The sequence below is a fragment of the Lethenteron reissneri genome, chromosome 33 (genome assembly GCF_015708825.2).
Source record: "Lethenteron reissneri isolate LAM-NWPU_2019-01 chromosome 33, ASM1570882v1, whole genome shotgun sequence".
In the NCBI taxonomy this organism is placed as follows: Eukaryota; Metazoa; Chordata; class Hyperoartia; order Petromyzontiformes; family Petromyzontidae; genus Lethenteron; species Lethenteron reissneri.
In genome coordinates this window covers 2,444,201-2,462,999 of record NC_083811.1, presented here as the reverse complement: position 1 = coordinate 2,462,999, position 18,799 = coordinate 2,444,201, and the positions used below count along the sequence as shown (strand labels likewise).

At 55.5% G+C, this 18,799-nt stretch overlaps 1 protein-coding gene across 1 annotated transcript in view; it reads right to left on the bottom strand.

Annotated features, from left to right (window-relative positions):
* LOC133350197 (low-density lipoprotein receptor-related protein 4-like) overlaps positions 1–18,799 on the bottom strand; it is a 132,264-nt gene that overhangs the window by 31,119 nt on the left and 82,346 nt on the right. Inside the window, 7 exon segments of the mRNA XM_061564298.1 lie at positions 679–813; positions 2,649–2,774; positions 3,488–3,613; positions 5,888–6,007; positions 6,560–6,688; positions 9,166–9,275; positions 14,617–14,737. Of these exon segments, the coding sequence (XP_061420282.1) occupies positions 679–813; positions 2,649–2,774; positions 3,488–3,613; positions 5,888–6,007; positions 6,560–6,688; positions 9,166–9,275; positions 14,617–14,737 (867 nt within the window).

The window sequence follows — 18,799 nt, the reverse complement described above, 5'->3', positions numbered from 1 at the left end:
TGGAAACGTCGTAGTTTTTTGTTATTTTTTGTTATTTTCTTTGAACCTATCAACGTGACTTTACCGAAAGACCCAAAGAATAGGATCTAAAACGATTCATCGATAAAATTATCTCCTTGTGCTAACGATGAATACATCGAAAAACTCCGAAGGACCGACATGGCGTGGGGAGGTCGTCGTCCAACCGTGGATAGCCAACGGGCTGCGTTTCACAGCCATGTGCTGTGCGCTTCGATACCCCCTCCCTTCCCCTGTCACCCGGTGGGCTAGCTGCAGGCGGTGGTGCAATTCCACCAGGGCCCACGTATGCACAGGTGCTGGACCACGAAGAGGGGAATGGGGGTGGGTGGGGGGAGGAACTGAACAGTGGGGGGGGCTCACATTTCATTCCGTTCACCAGGGCCGACGCCAACCGCCGCTGCGCCACCGGTTTCACGCCAAAAATATTTCCGCTGCCCCTCTGCGCGAGAGTCTCCCTCCTAACAGCACGCGGCACACCGCACACGAATGCCCGCCTGCCCGCCGCTACCGGTAAAACGATCGACAGCGCGGGCTGTGAATACGGCTCTGAAGAAAAGCGACAGCGGGCGTCCGGTTACGGCCGACCCTTGACCCTTCCGCTCCCGCCGCCGCCCCAGCGCGTTGGCGCCAGTGTCGCTGCCGTGGAGCGGCACCCACCGTGGCAGTCCTTGCCGTTGTCGGCGAGCCGGTGGCCCGTGTGGCACGAGCACTGCACCGCCCCGCGCGCCTGTTGGCACTTGTGGGCGCAGCCGCCGTTGTTGACGTTGCAGCTCTCGGATGCCGAGTCGGTGCCTGCGGAACGAGCAGCAGCAGCAGCAGCAATCACAAACTATGCGTGGAGCAAGGCGCGACCGCGCAGAGCAACCGCATGTGGCACAACTCAACGTGGTGGAACTACACATGGCACAGCCACACAAGTCAATTCTACACATAGCACAACCACTGGGCACAAACACACGTGGCACAAACACACGCGGCACAACTAAAGATGCGTTCAAACGGCGCCGCCACGCAACACGACCACACAGGTACTAACCCACAGTGAACTAACCGGAGATGACACGACCACACGTGACACAAGCACACAAGGTGAGTAGCCCTACTTGGCAAAAACCTACGCGCCAGAGGACGTGCACCAGCCATTATGGTCACACAAGTAGAGCTACCAAGGTCGGCTTTCCTGACTTTGATCATTTTTATTTATTTCAGTCTCTGCTATCGTGCGAATTCGCTGTGACCCATCTCAGAGCCCCCCCCCCCCTCCCACCGCGCGCTGCACGGCTACACCACTACACGCCAGAAGTCACGAACGGTGACGTCCGTAACCGCCACCTCAGCCGAAGCGTTCTCTTTCCGTGACAACGTAAAAAGGTGGGCGAGCGTTTGTCACTTGGCGGCGAGTGAGCGCGCACATGCGCACGTGCGCGTGCTCGCGCACCCACGGATCGGGAAGCCGGCTCTGATTGAGGGGACATTGACCACTGCCCGGCGGCTGATTTTGTGCTCGAACGCCCACACAGCCCCCGAGGGTAGAAACACGACGCGATGCAGCAACACACCGGCGCCTTTGAAATCTCGCCCCCTGCGCTTTTCTTTTATTTTTAAAGGGAAGGAGAGAAAAACATCGTTTTAAACCAGCCGACCCGGTTTTCACGAGCGGTTGAAACCCGTTTGCTGCTCTACTCCAAGTGTACGGTGATGATTATTGCGTTTTTATACAAGGTGTGTGCGGCTGTAATGATGTGTTTGGTAATGGTGTGCGTGCGGTGGTGGTGGGGGTGGCGGCGGTAGTGCCGGGGCCACGCAGTGGGAAATTGCAAATCATAAAATAAAAACATTTTTGGAGGCCTTTCCTTTCAATAGACGTAGAATCGAAGCGAGATTACAGAAGAGATGCAGACAACAGATAAAGACGTCGTGAGTTCACAGACTCGTCGACAACAATGCGGACGCAGTGAGATGAGAGAAGAGAGAGGCAGACAAGGTAGAGATGAGAGAGATTCATTGGCTTTGATGTCAATGAGCTTCCGTTGGTCAGGACTTGAATTTAAGCAGATATTTTGACACCTCGCCATTGTATTCATCGGTGCTTGAGCCGCCTTGCTTTCTACACATTGTGCTGCGTTTCTTTGCATCTATAGGGCCGCCGCCGCCGATGTCGCGGGAGGGTGAGGCGACCGATGGCTGCTGGGAGAGGCCGATCTGCCGCTGTTTGAGCGTTCCCTTTCCAGGGGGAGCGCTCGCTCTAGCGCCAGGCCTACGCCGTCGCACCGAGCTCAATCGCTGCGGCGCAAATCCCACCGACAGAGAGAGAAAGGCCACGAGAGACGTAACCGCTTCCATCAACGAGGTCCCCCAACATCGCAAACAACAACAAAAAAAACGTTCCCGCAGTTCACGGGTGGCTCGGTAGGTGGACAACGTTTACGCGTGACCAGGTTAAAGCCTCTCAGCCTGTGGTCAAATCACCCAACATCATTTGCCCAATAAACGTTGCGCCAAATTCTGTCCGACACTGGCCCAACGTTCCACGTTCACCGGGCATCTATCAACCGAGGCTTGCCGGGTGTCTGCAGCGATTTTGGTGGCGGGATGGGGAGGGGGAGGGGGGGGGCTGAGTAGCTCACGGCACTGCTGGTGGGGGGCCTCGTCGCTGCCGTCGGAGCAGTCGGCCACGCCGTTGCACACCTTCCTCTGGCCGATGCAGCGTCCCGAGCTGCAGGCGAACTGGTCAGTGGCGCACTGAGGTGGGTCTGCGGGGGTGGGGAGGGGGTCGGGGGTCGGGGGGGGCACGCGCGGGATCGTCAGCGGTGCGCACGCGACGCGTCTCTTGACACGCACGGGCACACGCAGTCGTCGCCCTGTATCTGGTTCATGCTGCTGTAACTGAATTGTCGCCGTACCGTGCCCGAGCCAACAACGTTGCATTGCAGAGAAATTATTATTGAACGTCGATTTATGTTTGTGGCAATATGTTCGGTGTCTCGCGCGCCGCAGATTCCTTTATCCCAACGTCTCTTCGCGTCGTTGCTGTCGCTTGAATTTATTTGCTTTGTGACATTTTTGTTGACCCGAGTCACTCGTCGTCTCTCTCGAGTCCTCACCACGCTCAATAAAACAAACTTGAACTCGTGGGTCTGTGTTGCGTGTCCGTGCATGCGTATATCTGTGTGTACACGTCTGTCTGAGTGTGTGCGCCTGTCTGTGCATGCGTGTACACGTACGGGGAGCAGTGGCGTAGCCAATTTGATTCCCTCTCACGGCCACCAACAGCAGTGACGACATCTGAACTCGTCCTGGGCCTTCCATAGGCTGGCTCAGCCATAAATGAGTATACACATTCTGAGTATACATGAGCACTGTGGAGACAAAGGCGGCCGGGCGTGGCGCTGGCCACACCGCGCCCTCTTCGACAGGCTGTAGAGGCTACAACGGGGGGGTCTTTGCCCTCGTCTCAGCGCCTCACCCGTCCTCTCGCAGCCGGCCTCGTCGCTGCCGTCGGAGCAGTCGTCCTCGCCGTCGCAGCGCCACGACACGCGGATGCAGCGCCCCGGGCCGCAGCGGAACTGCTCCGTCCCGCAGGCCATGGCCGCTGAGCCGACGTGGCGGGGAGGGGGGCGAGGGAGAGCGGGAAGGGCAGCAGTAACGATGGTGGCAGAGGAGATCGAGAAGGGCAGCAGGAGTGGAGGGGGGAGGTGGGGGAGAGCAGGAAGGGCAGCAGTAGTGGGGGGGGGGGGGGGGGGCAGCAAACATGTTAAGAATTAAATTGTTAAGCTATATAGCTGTTTTTCAGAAGCGACTTGGCTACAAATGATAGCTCAACGAAGTGGCTTATCATATACTCTAAACGGCCAAATACTCTAAACGAGCGACGTTGATTATAAATGTGGAGTGAAAAAAACGGAGTAAAATCCTCGCGACCACGGGGCGAGAGACACGCAAACTCCGAATATACAGCGGGCGTCAGGATCGGTGATCTAACCCACGTGGTCCCGTGTACCAGGTGGAGGTAGTTGACATCTCGCTACCCCAACAGGCAGTGGGCAGCCGGGGGAACGTCTGCGGGCGGCGGGAAATTTCATCCGCTCTCGCGGACTCCTGCCACGCGTGGATTATCTCCGCGGGAGATTTGTTTCGGCGAACCCGAAACGGAGAATGGGATTTCGGAAAGGATATTACTGACGGTCGTCAAAGAAAGAGAAAAAAAAAGAAAAAAAAAACTGACGGTGACGATGATGAAAATGAACCTCCTATCCAGCGGCGAAAGTTACCCCCCCCCCCCCTTCCGTAGCCTTGGAGATTCTGGGGTTCATGACACTGGACACCCTGGAACTATTTTTTAAAATTACTTTTTGGAATTATCTTGTCCCCCAGGTGGTGGGGTGTTTCGTATTGGTTTCCCCCCCCCCCCCCCGCGCCCCCCCCCCTGCCCCATCAGTTTGAAATGACGCGTGCGCAGCGTGAGCGAGCGCTCATTTGGTGCGACCGCCGTTATATTTAGTGCGTTTCATCGCTGGCCCGGGTAGCCGGGGAAGCCGGGGGCGGGGGACGCCTGGGGGGGGGGACGCCTGGGGGGGGGGGACGCCTGGGGGGGGGGCCCTTTGTTGGCACACGACAGTAAGGGTCGCCCCCCCCCTCGTAGCCCAGCCGTAGGCGTTTAAGATCACCACCGTTGTGAAAGGATTTACCATCACGATCATCATCACCCTCATCGTCCTCATCGTCGTCGTCACCGGAACCCTTCGATGGTTTTACCATCGTCATCATCTTCGTCATCGACCAATGTCGTAATTATGATCGCCACCATTATCATCATCGTCATCGTCGTTCATGGCTTTATCATCACCGTTAATGGATTTATCATAAATATCATTATCATGAAAGGATTTACCAGCATCTTCATCATTATTCATGATCGTAATTATGAGCACCATCATCATCATCAACGTTCATAGCTTTATCATCACAGTGAATTGATTTATCATATATATCATTATCGTTAAAGGTTTTACCATCATCATCTTGATCAACCATCATCATTGCTCGAGACGAGACATCATTAATGGATTTTCACCATCATCATCAATCACCTTGGTCATCATCGTACGATCACGATCATCTTCACAATGATGATAGCGCCGATAAAATCTGACACGGTGCACGAGGCAGCGGCGTTGCAAAAACCTGCACCCAGCCACCTTTGTCTCCCCGGTGCTGATGTTTAACGCACACTGCACCAGGTACTCATTTCAGGCAGTCGACCTCGCTTTGGCCATGGACAGGGTCAAATATTCGTCACCCATTGAAACCCGAACCCTCACATTAACAGGAACCCTCGCGTTAACAGGAACCCTCACGTTAACCCGAACCCTCAAGTTTACCATGAGCGGGAATGGAAATTCGGTCCGCCAGGTTCGTAGCGCAGTGCGCGGACCACTTAGCTACCACTCCCCATTGCTGGCACCACCACTGACACCACCACCACCGCTGCAAGCACCAGCCACCACCACCGGTGACACCACCACCACCACGACCGCCGCCACCGCTGCAAGCACCAGCCACCACCACCGGTGACACCACCACCACCACGACCGCCGCCACCGCTGCAAGCACCAGCCACCACCACCGGTGACACCACCACCACGACCGCCGCCACCGCTGCAAGCACCAGCCACCACCACCGGTGACACCACCACCACGACCGCCGCCACCGCTGCAAGCACCAGCCACCACCACCGGTGACACCACCACCACGACCGCCGCCACCGCTGCAAGCACCAGCCACCACCACCGGTGACACCACCGGTGACACCACCACCACGACCGCCGCCACCGCTGCAAGCACCAGCGCTAAACCGCGACTCACAGCAGTTCCTCTCGTCGGAGCGGTCGTCGCAGTCGGCGTCCCCGTCGCATCGCCACGCCGCGTTGATGCACATCCCGTTCCCGCACAGGAACTCCCCGGCGCGGCACGGCTGCTGCGTGGCTGCGCACGGCGGCGACAACGAAACACGGGAATCAAACGCGGGCGCAGGACGCGCGCCGACGGGGCGGCCACGGGCCGGAGATCCGTGGAGTGGAGGGGGGGGTGGGCAGCCGAAGACAAGCGGAGGAAGATGGAGGCGGCGGCGGCAGCAGCAGCAGCGAGACAAACTTACAGAGTTCAAAGGCCACGACCGGACAGAAGCGATGAAGGCAAGCGAGGGATGGAGGAGAGAATGGGGTTGGCCTTTTAGCCAGTGGTGCAAAGTGATAGGCTGACGACAACGACGAGCACGGTTGGCTACGTGCGGCGTGAAAGAAGTTCAGCAGAGATTCACACGACAGCAGGGGGGCCACGATGACTGGAGGTGAGTGACAATGATCGAGGCTGCTGCTGCTGCAGCTGGCGCGCGTTCGGCATATTCGCCGCTCCCTCGGCTTGCGCGTGTGGGAGAACGTTGCGGGGCTCGGACACGAGGGAGCTTCGCATCCGAAGCTCGGACGCGAGGGAGCTTCGCGTCCGAGGCTCGGACGCGAGGGAGCCGCGCGTCCGTACCGCAGTCGGTCTCGTCGGACCAGTCGCCGCAGTCGTTGTCCCCGTCGCAGCGGTAGATGTCGAGGATGCAGCGGCCGTAGGCGCAGCGGAACTCCTCCTGGCCGCACGGCGCGGACGGGGCCTCCGAGGCTGAGGCACGCGGCGAGTGAGACGGAGACGTGGAGGGGGGCGGAGAGAGGGGAGGGAGAGACAGGGAGAGGGACGGAGGGAGAGACGGAGAGGCGGAGAGAGGGAGGGAGACACGGAGGCGCAGGCACATTATAGGCAGACAGACATCACCTGCAATGCACCGGGACCCGCATACCTCTTTCTAAACGACAGCCTAGAGAACCTCGTTATTTTTTTCTTCCACACAATAAAAAAAACTATACCCCCCCCCCCCCCAAGAGCCGCACCGATTAGCGAACAAAGGAGAAGGTGAAAGCAAAGGTTGCGGACCCCTCGCTCGGGTTCTCAAAACAAACGGGAGTCCTGTGGCCCTTTCTTCCAGGGGTCGATTGGCCAGGGCCCAGCAGGGCCTCCGCCCCCCCCTCTCTCCCCCCCCCCCCCCCCATTGCTCCCTCCTGGCCTCCCCCCAGGACCGCATGGTGGCAATTAACTCTTCACATTCCACGCTCGCGATGCGGGGATTATCGTCCATCACGGCAAAGATACTTATGCACTTGTTTTTCTTGGCGGGACTACCCCCACCCCCCCCCCGCCTCCACCATCCCACACCCCACCTTCTGCCCCACGGGCATGTGGTGGTGGATCCGGAGCTGATGTGCGCTTCCGTGTGTCTGCGTGTGTGCCTGTATGTCCGTGCGCGTCGTGCCGCCGTTCGTAGTAGGTGCTGCTCGCGCACAGCACTTGGCGCAACGGTCTGCAAAAAAAAAAGCTACACGGGGCATCTTTGGCTTTGTGCCTGCAGCTGTGGCGCTAAACACGGTGGCCCTTGATTTCGAGCCACGGCTAACATCAGTGGCGAACGACATCTGAACCGGTCCTGGGCTCTCTCTCCCCTAGGCTGACTCAGCCTTAAAACAAGTGCCTGTTGCTGTGTGCTTAACATCAGCACTGGGAAGACAAAGGCGGCCGGACGTGGTGCTGGCCACACACAGCCTCCTCATGTGCCATGCCGGTCTTCCATAGGTGCTCGCACAAAGCTCTTGCCCCGGCATTCTCTCGAGGTCCCCTGGAGGATCTTTGTGCCTTTGTCTTCCCGTGCGCACGCAACTGGGCAGGGTTCTCTGCTCTTAATTATTTTCCAGCAATGTCATTGTGGGGGCGCGGGGGATTGTGGATATTATCGGATGAAGTGAGTGGTGGGGGGGGAGAGGGGAAGAAGGGGGAGGGGGGGACCACTAGATTTTTGAGTCAAGCCGGACCGCTGTTTACGTGGCAGAGGAATTTCGGAGGTCAGAGGGCACCGCAGGCTCGCTTTAAAGGTTTTGTTAAATTTGGGCTCCGCTTCGGTCGCGAAGTCACCGGGAATGGCGTCGCCTCCGTTGCCTCTCTTGACGGCGCACAACGGGGACGCGCCGGGAGGGGACGTTTGGTCGTGACAAGGAGTGGAGGCACCGACTCGCGCCTCCCCCTTGGGGCGCCGGGCTCAACAACGAGCGCAGCACCCCCGCTCGACTCCCGGAGGCAGCGGGAGTCTGAACGCTTCGATGGGGCGCCACGGTGGCGAGATGTTAACTACCTCGCCTGGTATGCAGGAGGTCGCGGGTTCCAGCAACCTCCTGCACGTCTCACTCCCCGTTTTCCGGGTCCTCCGGTGTTTCCCTCCACAGTTAGAATCGGCGTGCGTTTGGAGCATTCGGCTGCCGTACATTTCCACGCGACAGTTTTTAGAGAATGTGGAGCAGGAGTGAGTTCCCAGATGACGGGAGTGGCCAGCGAGAAACGCCGCCGCTCAGCCAGGAGCAGCCCTGCTTCGGGCGGAACGATCAACAAAGGCCGAGGCGTCACCCCTTTCTCCTTTGCTGCTCCCGCTGTCTGTAACCTAACTGGCTGCTCCCCTTGTCCTGCGTCGAGCCAAGACTGCTTACTTTGAGCTTCTTCTCCACTCAGGTGAGATGGAGGAATAGTACAGCTGGGGGCGACGGGGAGGGGGGGGGCAGGAGAGAGGTTAGTGGGGAGCAGGAAGGGGCACGGGGGAGGAGTCCAGGTCACTAAGCCCCAGTCAGAGCTTGGAGCCTCGTAAACCTTGGCGCCTTGAGCCTCCGCTGTAATTATTAATGTGGCCAATTATGACCGTTGCTGTGATGCTGGATTTCGACAGGGGGGTAGGAACACCGTGGAGGAGCCCCCCCCACCCCACCTGAGAGTGGAGGGGAGAGCCCCACAGATAAGAGGGGTGGGGGGGGGCACACAATCTCGCCGGAAGGGGGGGGGGGTGGTCGACGCAGTCAACGTCAGACAAACGTTAAACGTTGACGGAACGAGCAACGATGCGATCCACTTCCTCCTACCATGCGTTCCAGCTCTCGCTCTGGGGAAAGGCCGCAGGTGCACATCGTTTGATGGGGGGGGGGGGGGATAGAGCCTTGAGCAAGGGTAGCGCAGTGCGGGGGGGGGGGGCGAGGCGATGGAAGTCGTCCTGTAGATGTGGCTCGACTTACGACAGCGCGCCTCGTCCGAGCTGTCCTTGCAGTCGCTGTCGCCGTCGCAGAACCAGTGCTCGGCGATGCAGCCTCCGTCGCTGCAGGTGAACTCCTTGTCGGAGCACTTCCTAGGCAGTCTGGGAACAGCACGACACGAACAAAGACAAAGATCCCCCGTACAGCATTAACAGACTGCAGGGGCAAGTGCTGTTTGCGAGGGCCTATCAAGGCTGGAACGGCACACGAGAGGGTGGCTGGGCAGCACCACGCCCGGCCGCCTTTGTCTCCCCAGTGGTGATGTTTTTTCACACCGCACCGGGGTACTCATTTGAGAGTGTCGACCTAGGGGAGGCCCAGGACCAGCAGTGTTGACCGTGAGCAGGAATCGAACTCGGGTCGTAACGGAGTGTGGTAGCCACTACGCCACCGCCCCCCCCCCCCCCCCACGAACACACACACGAGTAAACACACGTAAACACACACACACACGTGTAAGCGCACGTAAGCACCCGCACGAAAGCATTAACGAGCAGAGACAACGACCCCCCGCATGAATTGTTTTAAGGATGTCGGCGGCAAGCGCCGGCCCAACGTACACAAAAACCCAAACGCAGCATCCGGTAGAAGTGACCCCCGTGCGGAGGAATGATTTGTAGGCGGCCAGACGGAGGGGAAACATAAACGCAATTATAATTAAGGGGCAATTAAGAAAAAAAATCTCAAAAGTTTCACGGAGCTTGGGAATTATTCTAAACATTCCCAGGTAGAGCTCTCAAAAAATAGAGCTCTCACTAATCAGCAATCACACGTTACATGCCCTGCTGGAGCCACATGAGAGGATGTATAGCGTTACAGTTAATTAAAATGCCTCCCGACGTGAGCTATTTAAAGAATTCCAATTTGTGCCTCGGCTTCTGAGGAGGTCCCTTTAATATAGGGGAACGCCAGGAGATCGTCACATTCACAAGGGGGAGACGCGGCTCAGAGGAACGGGGTCGGGACAGGTGGGGTCGGTGGGGGAGGGGGGGGGCGCGGGGCTTTTTCTGGACACCACTGCGGTGCTCGCTGGACTGTAGAAATTAACTAACAAAAATAAGTCCAGGAGCAGCCCTACAATGACTTGTTCATGCCACTGCTGGCGAAAGGCCCTCCGATGGAGGGAGCTCTGGAGGGGAGCCCCACGGCAGAAGTGGGTAGTTTGGCCTACTCTTTCACGCCGGCCATATAATCCTGAAAGATGGTCCCGTGCCCACACTTTACCCCACCGTTCGTTTCAGCCTCCGTGACGGGAGATGGAATCGAACCGGTGACCTCTGGATTGCAAGTCCAGTTGCTGCTAACCACTGGAGCATGGTAGTCCTAACCCTGTTAAAATAATATGAATAATAATTTTCAGTCCTTGTCAATCCGACTGCTAGATGAAGACCTCCTCACACCATATCAATTGTGAGGGCTGTTGAGCCAGACTTCTTCATGTAGATCCATGCGAGCTGAATGCAATGGGTCTCGGGCACGATTCAGATATCCCTCACCGCCGATGTTAGTTGTGGCCTGGAATCGAACTTAGTTTGTCAGGTTGGTGGCACAGTGCCACTAACTAACTACTACGCCACCACTCCATCCATGTACGGTATTTTTGTAGAACTTCTTTCGCACCGTACGTAGCCAACCGTGCTCATCGTAGGTGCGGAGAAGGACAATAAACAAACACACAAAAAAGCTGCTCTAAAGAAATGAGTTTTCAATCAAAATTCATCTCCTTGAGGTGGGATAAACTTACAAGGTTTTGGGTGACCTCTAGCTATGGCCAGGTCAAAGTCCCGTGTGACCCGGGTTTGATTTCCGTCCACGGCTAACATCGGTGGCAAGTGACAGCTGAACTGGTCCTGGGCATTTCCATCACCGACTTGCGCTGACGAGTGCGGTGAACTAAAGTCGAACAACATCCCCATGACGGACAAAGCGTGGGGGAGGCCTTTATCGAGCAGTCGATTGACAAAAAGGACATTGAAGGCCAGAACAAACTTTCATTCATCCGTCTGACATCAAAGAAACCAATTTTATCCACCTCCAGTTGGACTAAACTGTTCGAGATAAAACACAACCCAACATGATTTATTTCCCCACATGTAGCAAAATCACAGCCCAACTTGTCGAGCAAGCTGCGTGCTTTTAAACCGACTTGGTTTTCAAACGGCGGCACGCAACCTTCGTTTATTTTCTCTCTTGCACAAAGGGCGGTCGCGGTCGTAAGAATTCAACGAAATGACGCGGCAAGTGCGCCAAACCTCACCAGATTCCTGCCCTGATTCCATAACGGGCGCTTCCTTTCATAAAAGTTCTGGGCCCGCGTTTTTCTTGTTTTGTTTCGAGGGTGGCGGCGGGGATTGGGGGGGCCGCCCCTCCCCCTCTCTGCCGACTCGGTGTAATTTTACAACAGCAGAAATAATAAATAGTTTTCTTGGCCTATTTGTTTTTACGACTCTCCCCTCTCCTCTCTCTCTCTATGGGCTCGCGGTAGAAAGCGCCGCCCGATCGGCAAGATAGTTTTGGAAAGTTTTGATAGCTTTCATAGTGTTTGATAGTTTTTGATAATTTTTTATAGTTTTTTATATATATTTTTTAGATTTTGATAGTTTTGGAAAGTTTTGATAGTTTTAAGTGTTTGATAATTCTTTTTTTATTATAGTTTTTGATAGTTTTGGTAGTTTTTGATAGTTTTTGTAGATTTGCGAGTGGCGTCGTCATTGTCGTCATCGGGCCTGCTTTTTAAAGGGGGGCCAGAAGTTTACGTTGAGCATGTCATAAAAGTCTTCTCTTCAAAGGCAAACCTCCGTGGAATGTTCACGCTAACGGGTCCGGACCACGCGCACACACACACACGCGCGCGCGTGGTCGACAGGTAGGGTGTGTGCGTGCCTGCATGCATGCGTGCGAGCTTAGAAAGGTCCTTTATGAAAATATACTTCTTTTCCCCAAAAAAGGTAAGAATGAGAAAAAAATGTCTTGGCGGTGGGGGTAGTTGGTAAAAACTAAAAAACTAAAACCAAAAGTGAAATGTGAGTAAGTGAGCAAGTGGGTGTGAGAGTGAGCGATGTTTCGGCGAGTCGATTTTAGAGTGGATGTGTGCGTGAGTAAGCGATTGGCTCAGCGAGTGAGTAAGGTGAGTGAGCGATTCATAAATTGAGCGTGCGGGTGAGCGAACAGGCAGCTGAGTGAACGAGCGGCGTGTGCGATGGAGTGGTTCAGTGAGTGAGTGGACGAGTGAGCATCGTGCTCGAGTGAGTGAGCGGGCGGACGCGGAGATAAGTGAGAACAAGCCAGTAGATGTGTGAATAAATAAATAAATGATCTAATGAGAAAGTGAACGAGCAAGTGAGTGCATCAGTGAATAAGTGAGCAGGCGAGCGAGTGGGCCACTCGGGGCTTGTTTATACCCAAGGTGGACCGATGGGCTTTGTGTGTCTCAGTCTGCCAAGACAAACGTCTCAACTGGAAACACTGCGGCTTGGCTCTGAAGCAGCAAAGCAGCTCCCCCTCCCCCCCCCCCCCCCCCGGGGCTGTGGACCGCGCACAGCCGGAGCGCTCGGCCTCCGCTCGGGGGCTCTCGTTCTGCTCTGCTAAGGTAAAGGTGTGGGCTGGGGCGGCTGCGTGGGGTTGGGACATCAGGGGGAGCTACCATTCTGGCTCGCTCGTCTTTTAAAACACTGGGGGGAGGGGGGGGGGTGGCGATGAACGGCACTTGGCTTCGAATACGGGCACCCGGGTTCGATGCCCCACCCAACCACGGCTAAGAACAGCTCAGAGGGACGAATATGGTGTAAGGGAGGGCCGTCATCGATAATTGTACATCTCAAACAATTTACTTGCCACAAAAAAAAGAAAAAATATCTAAAAACACCACACCGATCGTTATTCTGACCTGCCACGCTCTTCGGAGAGAGAGAAGCTTTACGTAAACCCCGAGCTCCAAGATGAATCTACACGGAGCACATTTTTCTTTCGCTTCTTTCCGGGGGGAGGGGAACCTCGAGACTGAGAGCCCCCGCCGCCCCTGGCCCCAGCGTGGGCTCGAAGCCCACGGCCGGCGGGAGACAAACAGCGGCCTCATTGTCACTGCGCATTCCAGCGCGCTCGCCGAAGGTCGCGCGTTCGCAGGACACGCGATACGACGGCGAGGCCCTGCCTGAGGAGGAGGAGCAGGAGCGACAGGCGGTTGCTGCCAAGTCAGCTCACTTCGTGTTGTTTTTCATTATCTTGCGGTAATCCTGCCGATCTTCTCACGGAGGCCCACCGCTACGGCAGACCGGACGCAAGCTGCACCCCCCACCCCCACCACCCCCCCACGAGTGGCCACTGATGTTCTTGCGGGCTTCACCTCACTGACGATGTCACAGCTACCAAGGATCCCTTAGGATAATCCCGCGGTGCGTTTCTTTTGTTTTTGCCGCGGCTTTCGCTCGCTGTCTGTCAATCTCTCCCCAATCCGAGCGACGGTTTCGTTCCCGCAGGGTCCTGGTCTCGCCTTGGCCAGCTTCGCAACCAAAAGCAAAAGTATCAAATCAAAACCGAATTCCTTTAAAGTCGTCTTCCTTAAACCGGCTGCACCTCTGCGTACATTATCCCACGCAGTTAGAATAATAATCGTGTGAATCTGAAAAAAACAATTACTCTTGGTGACACTATGTTAATATTCATGTGAGATGGTTACAACGTTTAAAGTTCTTATTCGAAGCTTCAGATGGTCAGCTTGGAGTCCTCTTATCTGGCGAGATGGAGAATTCCTCAGTAGCACCCCCCCTCCTCCTCCTCCCTGCCTCCTCTCCCTCCCTCCCCACCCTCGCCCGCTCCCCTTTTCCTGTCGCTGGAGTTAAACCCTTTAATAACAGTTAAACTGAAGGCGCTCCGTGCGTGAGGGAGCGTGGCGTTAGAACCCACAAGGGCTGCCCTCCCCACACCCCCACCCCCTCAAGGATTCCATTGTCCCGCTCCGGATAGAATCTGTCCACGCCACGAGCGCGGAGGGGGCGCAGCGATCCAAGGGAGGCGACGTCATGACGATGACGACGACGGCCACGACGATGACGACGGCGACGACGAGGAGGAGCATTGAGGCCCACGTCTCACAACGCGCCGTTTCTAAACCCCCTCCCCCCACCACCGTCCTAGACGGGGCGATCGTCGATGAGCACCCGAAGCAGCGCTGATGTAGAGCGTGTCACTCACCATTTCTGGTGTCACTCACCACCACCGGTGGTGAGGTTTCACTCACCACTTCCCTCGCGGTGGATCGCGAGGGATGTGGTGAGTGACACCAGAAGTGGTGAGTGACACCTCGTCACCAGTGCTGAGTTACAGCAAAAGTGGTGAGTGACAAAGAACAAGAAAATAAATCCGTTAGAAAGAAATGAGTTTTTGAATCGCAAACGAGTGTCCGAGCGGCCATGCGGCAGCGGGGCAGAACGCGGCGTCTCACCGCACTGCTCGTCAGAGTTGTCTCCGCAGTCGTTGTCGCCGTCGCAGTGCCACAGGCTGCGGATGCAGTAGCCGTTCTTGCACTGGAACTCGTCTTCCTCGCACTTCCTGGGCGCTGTTGTTCAGGGGGAGGAGGGGGGGGGACGGAGGTGGGGGGTGGGGGGGCAGGGTGGGGGTGGCGAGAGATGGGATCAGGTCAGGGTCAAGACTGCAGAGGTCAGGGGTGAGAAGCCGCGGGTTATGGGGGCCATGCGGGAGGTGATGACGTTAATAGAGCAAAGTGGACCCACGGCGAGGTTCTGTTAGTTCAGGGTTCACATAGAAGAGGTTGGAGGTGAGAGGTCACGAGGCCGCAGGTTATAGGGGAACGGCATTAATAAGGCACGTGGACTGACACAGGGGCTGTGTGTGGGGGTCAAATCCCAATCGCCCGTGTAGGGAGCATACAATGTCTATGTTTGAATCACTCCTTGCTTGTGGAGAATCAACGTTACATATTCAGAAATTATGAAAACTCAATGAATGTGAAACTCATAATCACACCAACCGCACGCATACATTTAAGCCAGTCATTGTAGGACAGTGGAAAGCATAAAGTAAACGTCTCCTGAGAATTCCACAACCCTGGAGGAGGTAAATCTGCAATGGATGTAAAAATTATGTGATCTGACAACGCTTGCACACTCGAAACATGAATCAACTTCCTGACATAATTTCAAGGAGCGTCTGAATCGTCGGTTCGTGAACCGTTTAAACGTTGCATCGCAAATTCATACTTGGATTTCCATCATGTGTGTTTGACCGTCCTTTGCTTTAGCACTCGAAAACTGATTTCAGTACCAAGATTTGCCATGAGGAACGAGACTTGAAGTCTCAATAGGCTGTCACTTGGTTTAAAAATAGATAGAATCAAGATATCACTCGTAAACAGAAGTCTTGGGAGGCCGATGAGCCACCATACCAAAACTAATCTCATCTTTACGTCAGCGGTAATGAACAGAAGGCGATTTGGGAAAAATAATATCCAAAATGCTTCACTGCAGGATATGGTGAGGTTTTCTACCATTACGTTTTTTTTTACATATATAGAATAGCTGACAACCGTGGTACACTCGGCTAAATGAACTCCTCGAGGCATCGATGTTGCAGCCACGGTCAGACAGCAGCCGCACGCTCTGGCCAAATGCAAACCCAAGACCAGGCAGGCAACATGTGAGCCTGAAGGAGAACGGTCAGAAGAAAAAAAATCGCCACTCCCCCACCGCCTGCACCCCGAGCGCGTGCGGTTTCAATCGCAGGAACCGCTCCGACTCGCACTCACGCCTTGTTGATCCTGACAGATACGAGCAATTACTGGATTACGAGGAGTGATCGGGCATTAGGAGCAGTTTGTAAACTCGGCCCGAATTCCCCGCGCGCGCCTTGCTCACGTCAAGCCCTGCCGCTTCCAATCAGCCGGTGGGGGGGGGGGGGGGGGGGGGGGGGGTAGTTGGCGGGGGGGGGGGCAGAGGCCGGAAAAAAAAACCTTCAGCAGTTACGCCGCCGAGGACGTTCGCGGATTTTGTTGTTGTTGTTGGTGTGCCACGCGGATTTTGTTGTTGTTGTGCCGCATGGACCCCCTCCCACCCCCAGATAATTTTCGGGGGTCGTGCCGCTTCGCCGGTTGGCACGACGCTTCGTTCTCGAACGCCGCAACGCGCCGCGCGGGGCACCCCCTTTCTCACGATCTGAATGTTGCATCCCGAGTCTCCCGGCGCGCGCGGAGTGAAACTTCAGAGGGGTCGTGCCGAGCGACGTGTGGCGGCGGCGCGAACTTGAGAAGAGAGCTCCTCGGCAACTTCCCAGCGAGCGCCGCCGCACTTTAAAAACGAGCACGTGGAACCCTTCAGAGTGGCGGCTTTGTGGGCTCGAGGCCGAGCTAATCAGCAGTGTAAACAACTCGCCGTCAGCGCCAAACCCCCGCGCCCGCACTTGGACTCGGCTAAGAGGGAGAGCGGCGCGACCCTACGGTGCCCTTTCCAGCGATCTCTCTTTGTTTTGTTATTTTTAAAGCGTTTTTGTTCAACTTTTTTTTTGGGGGGGGGGGGGCTGTCCTGCTTTGAAAAATGGAGAGGCGAAGAAGTAGAAGAACAAAATTAATAATCGGTGAGCCTGCCGCTGGAAGGAAGAGCCGTCGAATGGCGCTGGGAGAAGCGACCCCGAGTCGCGACGAGTTGAGCGGCACGGCCGAGCGATTTTTTGGCGCTTTCCAAAGCGCTCGGTAATGATTCCCCAAGCTCAGATCGAGACCGTTTACAAATTAGTTCCGGCCGTCCATCTGTAATGGGGGGCCAGGGGGGGACACACACGATTACTTCGAACGTGATTTATCTCGAGGTGATGTGCAGGTCGCTGGAGCAGAAACTTGACCGCTAGCCACAGCAATCATTGAGAGGTATACTGGATGTGGTGTGCCACTGACCCAAGTCAGACCCGGCTGAAATGGGCGCCACGGTGGCGAGATGTTAACGACCTCGCCTGGTATGCAGGAGGGCGTGGGTCGCCTGCTGTACATTTGGAGTTTGAATGTTCTCCCCGTGGTCGCGTAGATTTTTATCCGGGTCCTCCGGTTTGTCCTTCCACATTTAGAATCAAAGTGTGTTGACAGTATTTGGCTGCTATATATTTCCACACAATGATGATAAGCCATTTCTCTGAGCGATTATTTGCGACCAGGTCACTTCTGAAAAAGAGCTATACAGCTCAGTGGGCCTTACCTGGTAAAGTAGAAGTAGTTTAGTTTATTTTTAGAAGTTAGGCCCCAACTACAAGTCTCGTCAATATTATTGTCCAAAATGAACGAATCTCCTGTACAAAGTTGTGCTGCGGTTAGCAACTTAGCCTTGACCAACCTTGCATTTAGTGTTGCAAAGATCGGCAGAAATTTCTATACTTACCCAATTTGTACTTCTTTATACTCATATATAACTTCATCTTGTATGCAGTGTTTTCATTATTTTCATTTAGTTATACTTAGTCACTTGCTTACCTTTTCTCTATTTTGCACTCCGATCGTTTTTTTGTATCGTTGTTGTAACCTCGCTGACCCCGTGACCCTACCGGACATCTGTGAAAAAGAGCTTCATAGCTCATCGGATTCCTGCTCCTCCAGTCTAATTAAAGATTCTGATTTTATACAAAAAAACACAGCCAGAAGCAGGAGGTCAAAGGGCTATTTGGCGGATATGCAAATACATTTGACCCGGACAGCTCTTGATCCATCTGCTTCCATACCACCAATCAAATACTTCCGAAGTTGAGCGCGTGTCGGAACGCGCAACACAATCCATGCACGTGCGCGCGAGTTTACCTAACCTGTTTTCTTAACTGAGCAGTTATTTTTCACCACACGAGTTGTTTTATCGACAGGAAGAGCAGGAAAAGCCCAGACATTGGGGGCAGGCGCACACAGGACCCACTTGTGTACTTATCCTAACGCCACTAACCGTATGAAAATATCTGACAAAGGGCACGTTACACGAGAGATTTCCCCGCCACAATGTCTGTTGCCATTGCGTGGCTGGCGGAAAGAAAAAAAACCGGTCTGAAACTTGTCGCACTGACAGAACGCCGTTCTTGCTAAACGCCAGAGCGTGAGTAAACGATACGAGCAGGGAGGGCACGGCGCTGGCGATGGCGCCAACGACGGCCGCTTCCTACACCTCGGCCCCGACTGCACGGCCTCAGGAACCATCGAGCCACCCCAATGAGCGCCCGCGCCGCGATAAATCCCACTTACGTCCGTCGCGAGCGTTTGTTTTTCAGCGTTTATCGTGGCATTGGCCTCTCACCCCCCGCCTGTCGGCAAGAGCGCGTCTGACGGAACAGGCTTCGGGGGTGGCGCCAAGGCAGAGGAGGAGAAGGAACACACAAAAAAAACACACGCACTCCGATCGCAGACGTGCTCGCTCGTAAAAGCTAACCTCCCCGTGGCATTCGACCCGGCGGTGACAGCTCGCTCGTGAGAATTCTCCCGACGGAAGGAGCCGGTGAAACTGTTCGCTCGGGCTCCGACACTCTCGTGAGAGATGGGGGAGGCCTCTGCGGAGCCTCGGGTGATTGTGGACCTAAGGACCACGCGAGACCGGCACGGGATTACGATGCTGGTGGAGGCGTCGCGCGGGTGGGCATGGGCCCC